The sequence below is a fragment of the Sus scrofa genome, chromosome 2 (genome assembly GCF_054392235.1).
Source record: "Sus scrofa isolate SSC_HxYL_T2T_F1_AM1 chromosome 2, Sscrofa_HxYL_maternal_Yorkshire_Landrace_v2.0, whole genome shotgun sequence".
Taxonomy (NCBI): domain Eukaryota; kingdom Metazoa; phylum Chordata; class Mammalia; order Artiodactyla; family Suidae; genus Sus; species Sus scrofa.
The window spans coordinates 109979138-109993371 of record NC_139384.1 but is presented as its reverse complement, the minus strand read 5'-3'; the positions used below and the strand labels follow the sequence as shown (position 1 = coordinate 109993371).

At 36.7% G+C, this 14234-nt stretch overlaps 1 protein-coding gene across 3 annotated transcripts in view; it reads left to right on the top strand.

Annotated features, from left to right (window-relative positions):
• LOC102157568 (uncharacterized) overlaps positions 1–14234 on the top strand; it is a 1229235-nt gene that overhangs the window by 950926 nt on the left and 264075 nt on the right. For 2 of the 3 annotated variants that reach the window (XR_014838321.1, XM_085014078.1), the window contains one exon: positions 2415–2531. Coding sequence is in view for 1 of the 3 variants with exons in the window: in XM_085014078.1 (XP_084870204.1) it covers positions 2422–2531 (110 nt within the window). In the remaining 2 variants the exon portion in view is untranslated. Of the gene's footprint in view, positions 1–2414; positions 4261–14234 lie in introns of those variants that run through there. The other variant, XR_014838323.1, reaches the window with a different exon arrangement.

Sequence of the window (14234 nt, the reverse complement as noted above, 5' to 3'; positions counted from 1 at the left end):
TTTTCCACTTCCTCGCCCTTAGAGTATTGCTCCCTCCCCCTGTGACGCTCTGCTTTCTAGTCTCCCAGGCAGTCTCTGCCCCATCAAACTTGACAGACCAGTTTCTAGACCTCCCAAGCAGTCTCCGCTCCACCCACCCCCCAGTCTTTTCCCTGGGCCTAACCTCCGGAGCTGAGGTCTTGGTGCCCAGGCCCCACCCAGGCATCTCAATTTTTGGTGACTGTGCCCGTAGTTCAGATGATCCGTTCGGTTCTCACTCTGCTTTTCAGAACTCCAACTTCCTGCTACACTCTTCTCTGCATCTAGAGATTCCTCCGGTTCAGTTGATCTTTCTGTCGAATAGGTGACTTTCCAGGGTGCGGGATCCCTTTCTCCTCTGCAGTTCCCTTTCAGGAGTGCCCGTCCATCTCGGATTCCCCTTCTCTCACTCTCCTCTTTTCTCTTGTTTTAACCAGTAATATCACAAAATTCTTGCTGTTATTGGAGTTTAGGTTCTTCTGCCAGCGATTGGTTGCTGTTCTGTGCGAGTCGTTTATCCTGTAGATGTGGTTTTTTTTTTGTTGTGTTTGTGGGAGAGGGCGAGCCTGTCCCCCTACTCTTCTGCCATCTTGCCTCCTCCCTCTGCCTTGTGTTTTCTGATTAAATGCTGGCCCTTTCCCCAGCCAACAACAGCCTATTCGTCTCTGTTGTATTTAGGAAGCTCAGTTTCATTAAAGAGCAGTTGCTATGGTCAGTCCAGGTCTACAGTAGCTAACCAGTCCTGAGATCATCAAGTATGCTTTCACTCCCCCAACAAATGCTTTCTGCATAGTGTTGATGAAGAGATCAGCTCTGGGACTTTTTGAGTGCACATATTTAGACAATTGTTAATCAGGTTTTTCTAATTTAATACTCCAATATCCCTTTATTTCCCTTATTTTGTACCAAAGCTATCCTGGTATTCATGTTTATTTAGTATAGACCACATTTGGTTCTTGTTTATAGTTAATAAGTCAAACAAGCTTCTCCAATCATTCCCAGCTACCTGGACTAATACAATGAGTCCAAATCTTTGTAACATTCGTCATCCAAAAAGAGACTTGCTCATTCAGTAAGGGGAAAAAAGTTGCTGCTTCTAGTAAACAAAGTTCAATAGAATTTAGGTGTTTAATGTCTCCAGTTTCACCAAAGTCAGCCTACTTGTTCCAACTCCATTTTCCAGCATCTTACTCCTTCCCAGTGACTGATCAAACTTTAATATTACATGAACCACAATTTTGGGAATTCAATTTCCATTGTAATTCTGTCATCTTCATAATTATATTTTCCATTTGTTTTACAGAAATGTTGGCCCTGTCATCAAAAGAGACAGTGTTTCTGTGGGGGCAGGCATAGAAGCTTTCTGGTCCTTTAACCAGATCTTGAGCTGAGAATTACAAGCTCTGCATTAACATTTCTTCCCCAAGTTCTTCAGTGCCCTTAGAAAAAACCACCCAAGCCAGTAAGGCATATGCCTTAATTTCACTATAACATTTGCTTTCTGATAACTCATTTCTAAGGTCTTATTCCTCTGTAACATTACTGTCCTGTAGACATATGTGAACCACAAATGCAAGCTATATCTGTGTTGTTAAAATGCTCAGTAGCCACATTAAAAATGTAAAAAGGTGAAACAAATTTTAATAATTTAAATAAATATATCCAAAATATTATTTTAGCATGTAGTCAATATAATAAAAATAAAACATTTTTATTTTTTCTGTCTGAAATCTCATGTATCTTTTATAGATGTGGCATATCTCAATTAGCATTTCAAGTTGGTCAGTAGGTACATGTAGCTAGCAGCTGCTATACTGGACAGCATATATCTAGAACTCCTATTAGCTGTTTCTGTATCAGTTTGATGAAAGAAGTAGAAAGTATGGAGTACACATTGTGGTTCAGCAGTTAACGAATCTGACTAGTATCCATGAGGACACGGGTTCTATCCCTGGCCTTTCTCATTGAGTTAAGTATCCAGCCTTGCAGTGAACTGTGCTGTAGGTCACAAATGTGACTCAGATCCTGTGTTGCTGTTGCTATTGCTGTGGCTGTGTCGTAGGCCTGCAGCTACAGCTCTGATTTTGACCCCTAGCCTGGAAACCTCCATATGCCACAGGTGTGGCCCTAAAAAGACCAAAAAAAGGGGGGGTAGAACAACATATGTGATATTGAGTAAGAATTTTTTATAAGGACTAGAACAATTATAGAAATTGGAATAGGTATCTCTGCATTACTGTTGTCTCTACATCCGATATTGAGTGTGATGCTATTAGCCATTAGGTGTCAGTCAGACTAGTAGTGGAAAGGAAAACTGGATTATGCAATACTCAGGATAAGGGACACACTGGATGAGCTAGAATCAACATCTTTCTCTCTGTCTCCAACTACTGCAGGAAAAACATGCAAGGGAAGCTGCAGCCCTTGACCACAGACTTGCATGTTCACCTGGCCATGAACTATAAGAAGCTGGAAGGTGTCTCCCCATGTCATCAAAGTGAGACTGCAGATGGGTGAGTACAAGTGTAAGAGGCTATAGTGCATGACTCATTACACTAATCTTCTGAGTCTGGAAAATATGCTTCTTATAAGATAAACTTGTTATAGACAATCTAGGTATTGAATATTTTCAACAAAGAAAATTTTTTTGGATTTTCCATTATGGCACAATGGGTTAAGAATCTGACTGCAGCGGCTCAGTTCACTGCAGAGTGGCAGGTTCAATCCCTAGCTTGGCAAAGTGGGTTAAATGACCTAGCATTGCCAAAGCCGCATCTCAGATTCAGTTCCTGGCCTGGGAACTTACATATGCCAAAGATGTGGCCATAAAAAAAAAAGACAAGAAAAAGAAAAAAAGTCTTGTTAATAACTCTTTGTGTCATTTCCAGTCTATCTTATATATATAAAATGCAAAAATATTTCCTTCCTGAAACTGATGTTTATTACTTTGTTTAGAAGTCATAATGTTTCACAAAATACAGTAACAACAACAAAAACTTGTTTGTCTGGTAAAGATTTGTCAACTATTTTCTGTTGTTATTTTTCCTTAAAAAAGAAAAAGGGTTTTTTTGGACAGAATTTATTCCATCAGTCAGTGTCTTTCTCACTTAGCACATAGAGGCCATTTTTATAGCATTTCTTGAGCAATATTATCTTTCATATCAGGCTGATGTGACAAAATAGGTTTCATAACAACGTCTATATATAAACTTAAGTGCTGCTTACTATCATCACTCCAAGGTGTTTTCCACCTGAAATAAAAAGGTACGTTCCAAGCTTGATCATAGAAGGAAAAGACCTATGTTTAGTATCAAAGGAAAACTTGATCTTTCAGATAACCTGAAAGAAACTACAGTTCCACAAGGAATACTTCTCCAGATAAGTTTACTTACTGTCAGGATAAATGGTGTATTTGAGGGAAAGGGTAATAGCAGGTGTGAGAGTGGAAACTGTGAGTTTGATTCTGTGTCAGGGATCACCAGGAAGGTCTGCAGTTGGGACACAACAGAGGCAATCAGTTCAAGTTTACAGACGGAGTGGGAAAGAGAAACTCAAAAGAAAAACACTCTAAAAAATTGAGAGTTTCAAGAAAGCCCTGTGCATGACATTATAAACACACGCTGCTGGGTCTATTCTATTTGGAGTAAAAGCCGCATTGCTGACATTCATAGGTGCTTTCTGCTTTGTGGTCCTACACTTTGAACATGTATGTGTTGGCTCATTTCTCTTAGTGTTTTGTTTATGGTCAGCCTGAAGAATCAGATATGAAAACTGATAATTTCATTGAAACTCTCTTATTCTTCTCTGTTTCCTAAGCACCTACCTTGCATTGTATTAGATAGTCTAATCCTTAATATTTCTTTGTTTGAATTTGTTTTTCTTTATTTTAAATAACACTGAACATGAAACTCTGAGATTTTTTCCCATTCTCCTTGAATAAATTAGAGGGATATGGCTGGAAACATCTGAGAAGAGAAAGATAAGATTTAATTAAGGCTACCAATCAGATTTTGTTTACCTGAATAATGGACACTTGGTAAAGATGAGAACTGAATGGTTTAGGCAAAAAGAAGGAATCTGGAGGCTAATAGAGAAGAGACAAAACATACAAGACAAAATAATTTGAGGAAGAATAGGAAATCCTAATGGAGAATTTAAGTATGTTTTGCTATGTGGTATACGGTGTGATTCTCTTAACTCCTGCCCTGTGGAATCTTAAATAAAATATTTACTTTTTATTGATACATTTTGAAACTGAAATTGCTTTGGGAGCTGTATCCAAGTACCAAGTCTTGAGTCAAGCCAAATTTATTTATTCTAGAACTACCTATCCTCAGCCTATCTTTCCTTTTCTATTACTCACTTTTAAAAAACTTTTAATTTTCTTACATTTTTAAAGGTTACTTTCTGTTTCAGTTAATGCAAAATATTGGCCATAGTCCCCATGCTGTATAATATATCACTGAGCCACTTTTACTCCCAACAATTTGTACCTTTTAATCCCTCAGCCCTATATTACCCCTCTCTTTCCTCCCCACCGGTAAGCACAATTTTGTTTTCTATATCTGTAAGTTTGCTTCTTTTATGTTATATTCACTAGTTTCTTGTATTTTTTAGATTCCACCAGTAAAAAATATTGTATAGTATTTCTGTTTCTTTTTGTCTGGTTTGTTTTCCTTAGTATAATGCCCCCAAAGTCCATCCATCTTGCTGAAATGGCAAAAATTCATTCTTTTTATGGCTGAGTAATATTCCATTCTGTGTATATATGGGCATGCATGTGTGTGTGTGTGTGTGTGTGTGTGTGTGTTTGTGTGTGTGTGTGTAGACACCACAGCTTCTTTATCCATTCATGTGTTAATGGACACTCAGGTTATTTCCATGTCTTGACTATTACTTATTACTACCTTTTAAATTAGTTCTGTTTACTTGTCAAAGTGGTCTAATCAAAGTTTCTTAGACACCTCTTTCATTTCCATGTCTGTGTATATTGTGTTCTATCACCTAGAATGCCCTTCCACATACTTTATTAAGCCTTACCAGCCATTACTATCTGCTAGCATTCATACGAATATTAAAAATAGCAAACTGGTTTCTTTAGCATGCCATCTACATCCAGTTAGTTATATCTTCCTGGCCACTTCTTTGAAATTATTACTGTTGTACTCATGGTGATGGCAGCTTCCCAGTACACACCACTATTTGTTCGAAGATCAAGAGAGAAAAAAGAGATTGTCTTTACATTGTTGACTCTGTACACATACCTGATAGAGCATGATTTCTGAAATCATTTAGATAAAAAACAGTAAGCTTTTATTAATCCATTCTGATTATATCCAAGATATAGATGCACATTAATATTTTTACCTTCTTAATATTTGGATGTTTAAAGCTATGTAGTTCACATATTTCAGACTTTAAAAAATTTGGCATTAATGACCTACAGTCAATATATTTAATATACTAGAGTATCTTAAATGCATATGACTGATTTAATGATGTGGTAGAATTAACACTACTAGAAAGAACCATAGGGAAATCTAACTTTGGATTGTTAAAAATATAGCTCAACTAGAAAATGGGATTTGTTCCAGACAAAATGGAAAGGGCAAATATTCCTAGAACATTTCCACATTAAAAATTTGGAGTTCCTGTCATGGCTCAGCAGTAACCTAACCAGTATCCATGAGGATGCAGGTTTGATAACTGGCCTTGCTCATTGGGTTATGGATCTGGCATTTCCTTGAACTGTGGTGTAGGTCACAGACATGGCTTGGATCCTGAGTTGTTTTGGCTGTGGTGTAGACCAGCAGCTACAGCTCCAATTTCACCCCTAGCCTGGGCACCTCATGTGCCAATGATGCGGCCCTAAAAATACAAAATAAGAGTAATAATAATAATTACATAAACTTCCAAAACAACAGAGATTTGTTGTTTTGTTGAGATATCATTATATCTTGGTGTTTCTATAACAAAATATTAAATTAACTAAATCGAGTTTTGGAGTCCAGAAACTACAGCTTCTAGTTAACTTGACAATTTGTGATGACATCATTCTAAGGAATAAAATCATTTTTACATACAAGACAATTGTGATAATAGATTTCTATTCTAATTGTTCATTTATTTTACATCAAAGCAGTGATAATGAGAAATGTCTAGCGGTAATGATAGTAATGAATTTCCTTGCATAATTATTGGCACAGGTATAAAATGAAATATAATTGGCAAATATACTCTTTATGAATTTTTTTTTAATGTCATTGTTGAAGAGGAAAAGGCGTGGAGGGGGTAAGGGCACTGACATAACAGAGGCTGAAAATATGCCAACATATTAAAATATGAAATCATCTGGAGTTCCCACTGAGCGCAGCAGAAATGAATCCAACTAGTAACCATGAGGTTGCAGGTTTGATCCCTGGCCTCACTCTGTGGGTTAAGGATCCATCATTGTTGTGAGCTGTGGTGTAGGTCATAGACACAGCTGGCATAGGATACTGCATAGGCATAGTCTGGCAGCTATAGCTCTGATTTGACCCCTAGCCTGGGAACCTCTGTATGCCATGGTGTGACTCTAAAAACCAAAAAGAAAAAAAAATTGCCGTCACCAAATATTGCCTCTTCCTATGTACTGAATACTTGTATCCTCCTCTCAAGTCCATATGTTGGAATTCTAACCTCCAGTGTGATAGTATTTTGAGATAGGAACTTTTGGAGATAACTAGGTTTAGATGGTGTCATGGGAGTGGGGTCCTCATGATTGGATTAGTGCCCTTAGAACAAGATACTACATGCATAGGTCTGTGTCTCTCATCCATGTGAGGCTACAGTGAGAAGTCAGCCATCTGCAAGCCAGGAAGACTTTGTAGCCTCTAGAACTTTGAGTAATGAATTTCTGTTGTTTATACCATCTAGTTTGTGGACTTTTGTTATAGTAGCCTAAGCTGACTAATGCACATCTTAATGATTAAAGGTTAAAAATGTACATGAACCACTGGGCTATTTCTTGAGTCAGACACTGCAGTAAATGGAACATGCTGACATAGCATTTAAAATACTGGGAGATATTAAAGGGCTGGCAGGTTTATCAAAGGGAAAAGGTCATTTTGTTCCACAGAAAGGCAAGGACTCTACATCTTCCATATCCTTGGCCCTAGCACAATGTTCAACTCAGAAGTACATGTCCTCAAAAAGATTTTATGAATGAATGAATGGCATTTCTGTTATTTCATATAATATTCAGTTCAAATAAAAATGACTTCCTATTGACTATCAGATGATTAGAAGAATTTAAGAAACTTTTTATCTTGCAAAATAATGACTGATGATTGTTTGCCCTCATCACTTACTAATTTAGGAGGCCACGATATTCAATTAAGTATACACAAATGAGCATGTGTGCACATGTACGTGTGGCTAAATGCCCATAACTTAATAGTCAAGAGAACTCCGTGTTACTCATATCATATATGTGTGCCTTTCACAAATAATTACCAAAGCCCTCCTTCCCTTTTGTCTTAGCTTTGTCTTCCTCTGAAAATAACCAAGAAATACCATTTAGTTGGAACATAGGAGATGCTTACTAATTATAATTTAGTATGTACTTGCACACACTACCTGAAAATATGGACAGTTTTGAAGTTTAAACTTTTCTGTAGTATTACTATTGATCCAGAAAAGTTCACAAATAGTAAATATACATCTTGATGAATTTTAACCCAGCAAAAAATCAAAGCCAACATCTAACCAGAATCCATGTGAGGAAACAGGATATTACCAGAATTCCAGAGTCTCCTCATGACCAACCCATGCTCCAAGGGTCACCTCTAGCTTATTATTTATACTAAGGTTTTAAATGTATATGAATAGAACCATAGAGTATACATGTCTGCCTCCTTTGGCTCCGTGTTAGATCCATTTATGTATAGCTTCAGATTCTTCATTTCCTTATTATATAGTATTCCAGTGGATGAATATGTAGACAATTTTTTTATCCTTTCTAGTGTTGATCAAACCTTTTAAAAATTTTATCCATATTAAAAAGTGTTTATACATATACTATACATATTTTATGTATATATTTTACATGCCCATTTTATAGGCATTGTTTGGCTTTCAAAAATGTTTGTTGGATTTTTTTTATGCATATCTTTTGGAGAATGTTTATCTATATCTTTGGGAGAGGAGTTGTTAATGCAAACTATCTATATGTATGATCATATTAATAGTAGGCTTTGCCAAAAGTTTTCAAAGTAATTGACCCAATTTATACTCCCACCAGCAGCATGAGAGTGTTCAGGTTATAGAAGAACTTGGACATTGTATGGACATTCTGCATTTGATCTTCAAATCTGTCCAATCACGATTATTTTCTTTCCTCCCAGTAATAAGTTAGAGAAGTAGAAATGGACAGATGTGCATAAAAGAGGGAGACCTCAAACTCCATTAAATTCTGAAATTGTTTAATAGAAATAGTTTTTCAGCTCATTTGCCTGTTTATTAATTTTAATTATTTGATTAAAAACAGAGTGGATGTAATGAATTATTCAAAGCAATAACAAAATGGTTATCTTAAGTCTATTTATTTCCTCTCTATGAAATATCGCACACACACACACACACACACACACACACACACACCTTTATCTAGATCCTGAGCCCTTGCCAAGTAAATAAGAGTCATTTTTAGTGTTCTGCTAAAAGCCCCCACAGGAGAAAAAAAAAAAAAAAACAATACATATTCATAAACAAACAAAATTAGAAGTCAGTGTTCTGAAAAAGAAGAGCTTGAAAAACACCATGATTTTAAGCTTTACAGAACATATCATTGTACTCAGTGTAGGAGGTGAAGACAAGAGGCAATTTATTCTGCAGCTGGTTTCGAAATAAACACAGCAAAGAAAGATAAGGAGTGAAAGAGGGATAAATCCGCCGGTAGCAAACTTGATGGACAGACAGCCTGCCATTAACAATGCTGTTGCCTTTGTAAGTACAGAGTGATGTGGAGATACCCTGGCATTTATACTGTAGACATGGTCCTTAAAGATTTTACACCTCCAATTCCTTAGAATTATCAGCTATCTCCAGCCTGTCAGTCATCCAAGCAATCTTAGATTTTTAGCTTGCAGGCCAGGCAGATTATTGACAAAGCAATCCAGGGTGATATAACACACCCTGACAAACAACATTGAGGGGATTGTTTTTACTACTTTCACTGTACCAATTCAGCTAAATTAATTCTTAACATTGAAAGTAAACTTTCTCTTGATAACCATTCACTCCCTACCAGTGCTGGTTTGCTACACAGCACCAGCTCAAGTGGACATGTAATAGTGCCCTGATGTAAGTAATTTAATCTAGTGAGGACTAATAGAAGCAAGGAAGGTGTCTGTCACCACAGAAAGAGGGCTAATAAGGGCATCTGTAAGTAAAATAAATAAATAACCAAAAACTAAAACCAAAACAAAAAAACCTCTACTTTAGAATGAGGTAGTCAAGGATTTAGTTAAGTATACAAATAAGGAGATTGCTAAATTAGGTCTGCCTTAGTCTGTCCTTAGTTTACCTCTTCATCTGAAGAAATTGAATGCATACAACCCATTTCTGAAAAGCAAAGGTAATGAAACAATAACCACAAAACAAAGAGACAAGAAATTTAATAATATTTATCCCAGGCATTTTTTTTTTAAATTGCATTTTTGGCCAAAGAGGTTTTAGTGATTAAGTAATAAATTCTTAAAGCAGGGGCAAGGAGAGTTTGGAGGGGGAGAAAATGAATTTTTGATAGCAAATCAGCAACATACCCTTAAATCTAGCTGTTTTTTTAGGCACTGCGAACATTTGAAGCTAATTTTTTGACTTTGCTATTTTAAAAAAACATATGTAACCGAGTTCTCATTGTGACTCATTGGGAGTTCCTGTTGTGGTACAGTGGTTAATGAATCCAACTAGAAACCATGAGGTTGCAGGTTCGATCCCTGGCCTCGCTCAGTGGGTTAAGGATCCGGTGTTGCCATGAGCTGTGGCATAGATCCAAGATACGGCTTGGATCTGGCGTTGCTGTGGCTCTGGCATAGGCCGGCATCTGCGGCTCTCATTCGACCCCTAGCCTAGGAGCCTCCATATGCTGTGGGTGCGGCCCTGAAAAGACTATATACGTATATATATATATATTCATTGTAGCTCATTGCAAATGAATCTGACTAGCATCCTTGAGGACGCAGGTTTGACCCCTGGCCTTGCTCAGTGGGTTAAGGATCTGGTATTGCTGTGAGTTGTGGGATAGGTTCCAGACAAAGCTTGGGTACTGTGTTGCTGTGACTCTGGTGTAGGCCAGCAACTACAGCTCCAATTCCACCCCTAGCCTGGCAACCTCCATGTGGTGCAGGTGCGGCCCTGAAAAGACAAAAAAAATTTTTAAAAAATTTTTAAAAATTTTAAATATGTTGCATATTAAATCACTTACAGAGCAAAAGTGCCATGTGTAATTACTATGTTGAAATAATTTCTGTGATCTCATAGTTTGAATTTTTTATTAGTATTTTTTATTAGTATTAGACCAAAATTCACATGTTTTTCATGGAGATTTCTAATGCTATAGTAATTATATGAAAATATTACGACTTTCAAATGCTTTCAAAATATCTTTGGATGTTTATTTATTTATACAGTTGTCTACATTTTATACACATAATGTGAATATTGGCTCTCTTCTAAGCCAGGACTGGAATATAACTTGTACAAATGGGGAGTTTTTATAAAACACATGAATATACTTATAACATGGAAATCAAAGAAATCAAGTGACTAATAAAATTTCAGCACCTTAGATCTATCACTTTTCATTTTTGGTGATATATAGGATTTTTTGCCTGTGCATTTATTTTACAATCTGGCTCCAAGCTTTCCTTTCTTTTTTTAAAAAATTAATTTATTTTTTTGTCTTTTTAGAGACATACCACAGTATGTGGATGTTCCCAGGCTAGGGGTCAAATCAGAGCTATAGCCGCTGACCTACACTACAGCCACAGTAATGCCACATCCAAGCTGTGTCTGCAGCCTGCACCACAGCTCGTGGCAATGCCAGATCCTTAAACCAGTGAGCAAGGCCAGGGATCGAACCTGCATCCTTATGGATACTAGTCATATTCATTTCTGCTGAGCCAGATGGGAACTTCCCAAGCTTTCCTTTCAAATCTGAACAGGACAAATACCCCACATATTGAGTAATCTCCAACACTCTGACCTTGTATTCTTTCTCATAAGTACCATGTTCATTGCCACCTCAAGGGTGAGGTACCAGAATATTATCTTGCCCAAAATGCCTTTACTTGCCCCCTAATTAAAAGATCATCTTCCATTCTTCTTCTTTCCCCTTACTGTGCTTTATTTTCTTTATGACAGTATCACTATTCAAAAGTACACAGTTTATTAATCTGTTTACTTTTTACTTATTTCCCTCAATGGGATGAAAGTTTCGTGATGACTGGACTTTTGTCTTACTATCACTAGGGTATGTCTACCACTGAGGGGGGCGTCAGCATAACTCTGTTGAAAGAATGAGGGGCTGATTCTGATAATGCCCGTGGGAATGCATAAAGGATAAATGGTAAAAAAAATGGGATTGGATATTTTACACAATTTACTAGATTATAGAAAGCAAGAGAGAAAAGTCAAGATCACTAAGTTTTCTATCATACTTAAGAAAGTAGGTAAAACTTATCTTGGAGGAGAATATGGTAAATTCACCTTTGGACATACATTGAGGCATCAAAGAGATATTAATATAAAGATACTCTTAGAAAGTACAGGACAGTTCCTCATAAGGAAGCATTGTCCAACTCCAAATGTCAAAAGTGGTTATATTGAAAAACTCTTGAGTTAGAAATACAGATAGATGTGAAACATCTATAAGGAGATCACTGATGAAATGAGAGTGGGTAAACTATCTAAAAGAATGGTTGCAGATAGGTAATAGGACTAATTGACATTTATCTAGCACTTACTATCTGTCGTAGTTTTAGGCATTTTACATATTAACCCATTTTATCCATAAAGTGACCATTTGAGATAGGAGCTGTTATTATCTTGATTTTATATATGGAAACATAAACTGCAGCAACTCGCTCTAAATCATAGAGTATGGTAGTATTAAGATTCAAAACCAGGTAACTGGATTCTAGAGGTCAAATAAAACTTTTGCATGTTATGGTCTTTTACAGAATTTTTTTTTTTGAAAAAGGCAGCAAAGCAGATATAAAAGAACTGAGTAGAAGCTCAGAAAGCAATCTGAAGTTGAAGAAGCCCAAAACTATGTCTAAAATCAGCTATCCCATGGTGTCAGATGCTGGTTTGAGCAAAAAGAATGTCAAGGGAATTGGCAAATGGTTATTGGTGACCCTGACCTTCTAGAGAATGAGGACAGGATGTGATATTCACTCAAAAGAGACTGGTTGTCTGTTTTCAAGGTTGTCTGCTCAGTAGTTTGAAGAAGTATCAGGAATGAGGGAAAGATGTTTTGAGCTCAAGAATCTCAGTCTTGGGAAACAGAAAGATTGAGTGCTAAGTGTTTTGGAATAAAATTTGGCCTCTGAGGTTGTAGAAGGTTTGCAACACCCTATAGAGAAGGTAGTAAGAGTCAACATGAAATAATTTTTAAAATGTGAGTCACATGCCCAGATGAAATATAAAAGCAAAGGTTTTTAAAAACCAGAAACATCTACTTTCCTCTATTTTTCTGTAAAGGTGTAATTAATAGCGAGTGCTGCTTGAGACTGGGTTTGGCATAGAAACATCTCAGTTGAGTCTAATATTACTGTTGAAATGACTGGTTCTAGAAAGACACAGCTGAGAAGATGGTCAAGGGAAGATGGCTGGATGAGGTCATGTTTCTGAGGGTTATTACAAGAAATAAGGGTGAGGTTGGGGTTACTGAGGGATCAGGAATGGAGAGGGCTGTAGCTCAGAAAACCCCACTTTCATATTTTTCCAACCGAAAACTAGTTAACTATGAAGGAATGCTTTATGTTAGTAAAAACTATAAGACCTATTAAAAATAACATCAAACTTCCCTCTATAAAATTTATAGATAAGAGAACAGTTTAAAATTTTGATCTAGATGTCTCATACATAAAGTGTTGTTCTCTGACAAGCAATGTTCTCATCACTGGTGGTGGGCATTACTTATTAGAAATGCAAAATCCTGGACCCTATCCTATATCTCTTGAATCAGAGTCTGCTTTTACCAAGATACTCTCTGGTTTGTATACGCATTAAAGTCCCACAAGCACTTATCTATATTACTAATTTTCAAACTGATCTTCTGTTTTGTTTGAAGTCAAGGATGCTTCTTGTAAAATGTAATAATATGTGACTCTATGACAGCATAGTTAAATTAGAGATAGGGATGTGGCTAAGGCTATGTCTTTTTACTGATAAGCACAGTCTTAAAAGTTTCTAGTGTTCTGTAGCAAATGGTTTGCAAACCATTGGCTGAGGTTGGTTCAAATCCATAATTATGGACCCACATGTTAGAATCTGTGACATCATACTTGCTGTGTGATGCTGTCCTGGCTACACGGAATGCTGAGTTTCCCCCATTCTTGACCATTAGGTAGTTTGTTGTTGATGGGGTGTTGAGGCAATGATAGTTATTCATTCCTAATAGAATAGAGTGTTAGACTTTAAAGTTATATGTAAACATATGTAAACTTTTTTGAGTTTTTTAACTGCTCTCTAGACTTTATTTGCATCTCACCAATTTTTCCTAAATTCCTCTTTCTGTGCCATACCCAGTCGAGAGAACCACTTTACATTTAGTTATCTTGGTTCCCTGGATGGCTTTCCTGGTTGGCTTTCCTGGTTGAAAGAGGTGAAAGAGTCTTGGGCTTTTCTTATTTATTATGGCCTTGATAGTCTCGAGAAGTACTGGCTAAATATCATACAGAACCATCATCTAAGCTAAGTTTATTCAATTTTTTTTCTCAGTCTAGGATGGGGTTATACATTTTTGGAAAAAAGAGCAGAGAGGTAGAGATAGCTTCTTAACACATGTCAAGGGCATGTGATAATATTCATAGGGCATCATTGATAGCATTAGCCTTCATGGCTTGGTTAAAGTCATGATTGCTAAGTTTCTTCATGGTTATTTTTTTTTTCTCTTTCCTATTTTCTTATTTGGAAATGAGTTACTATCTTTCAAGGGTGGCAGGATTAAG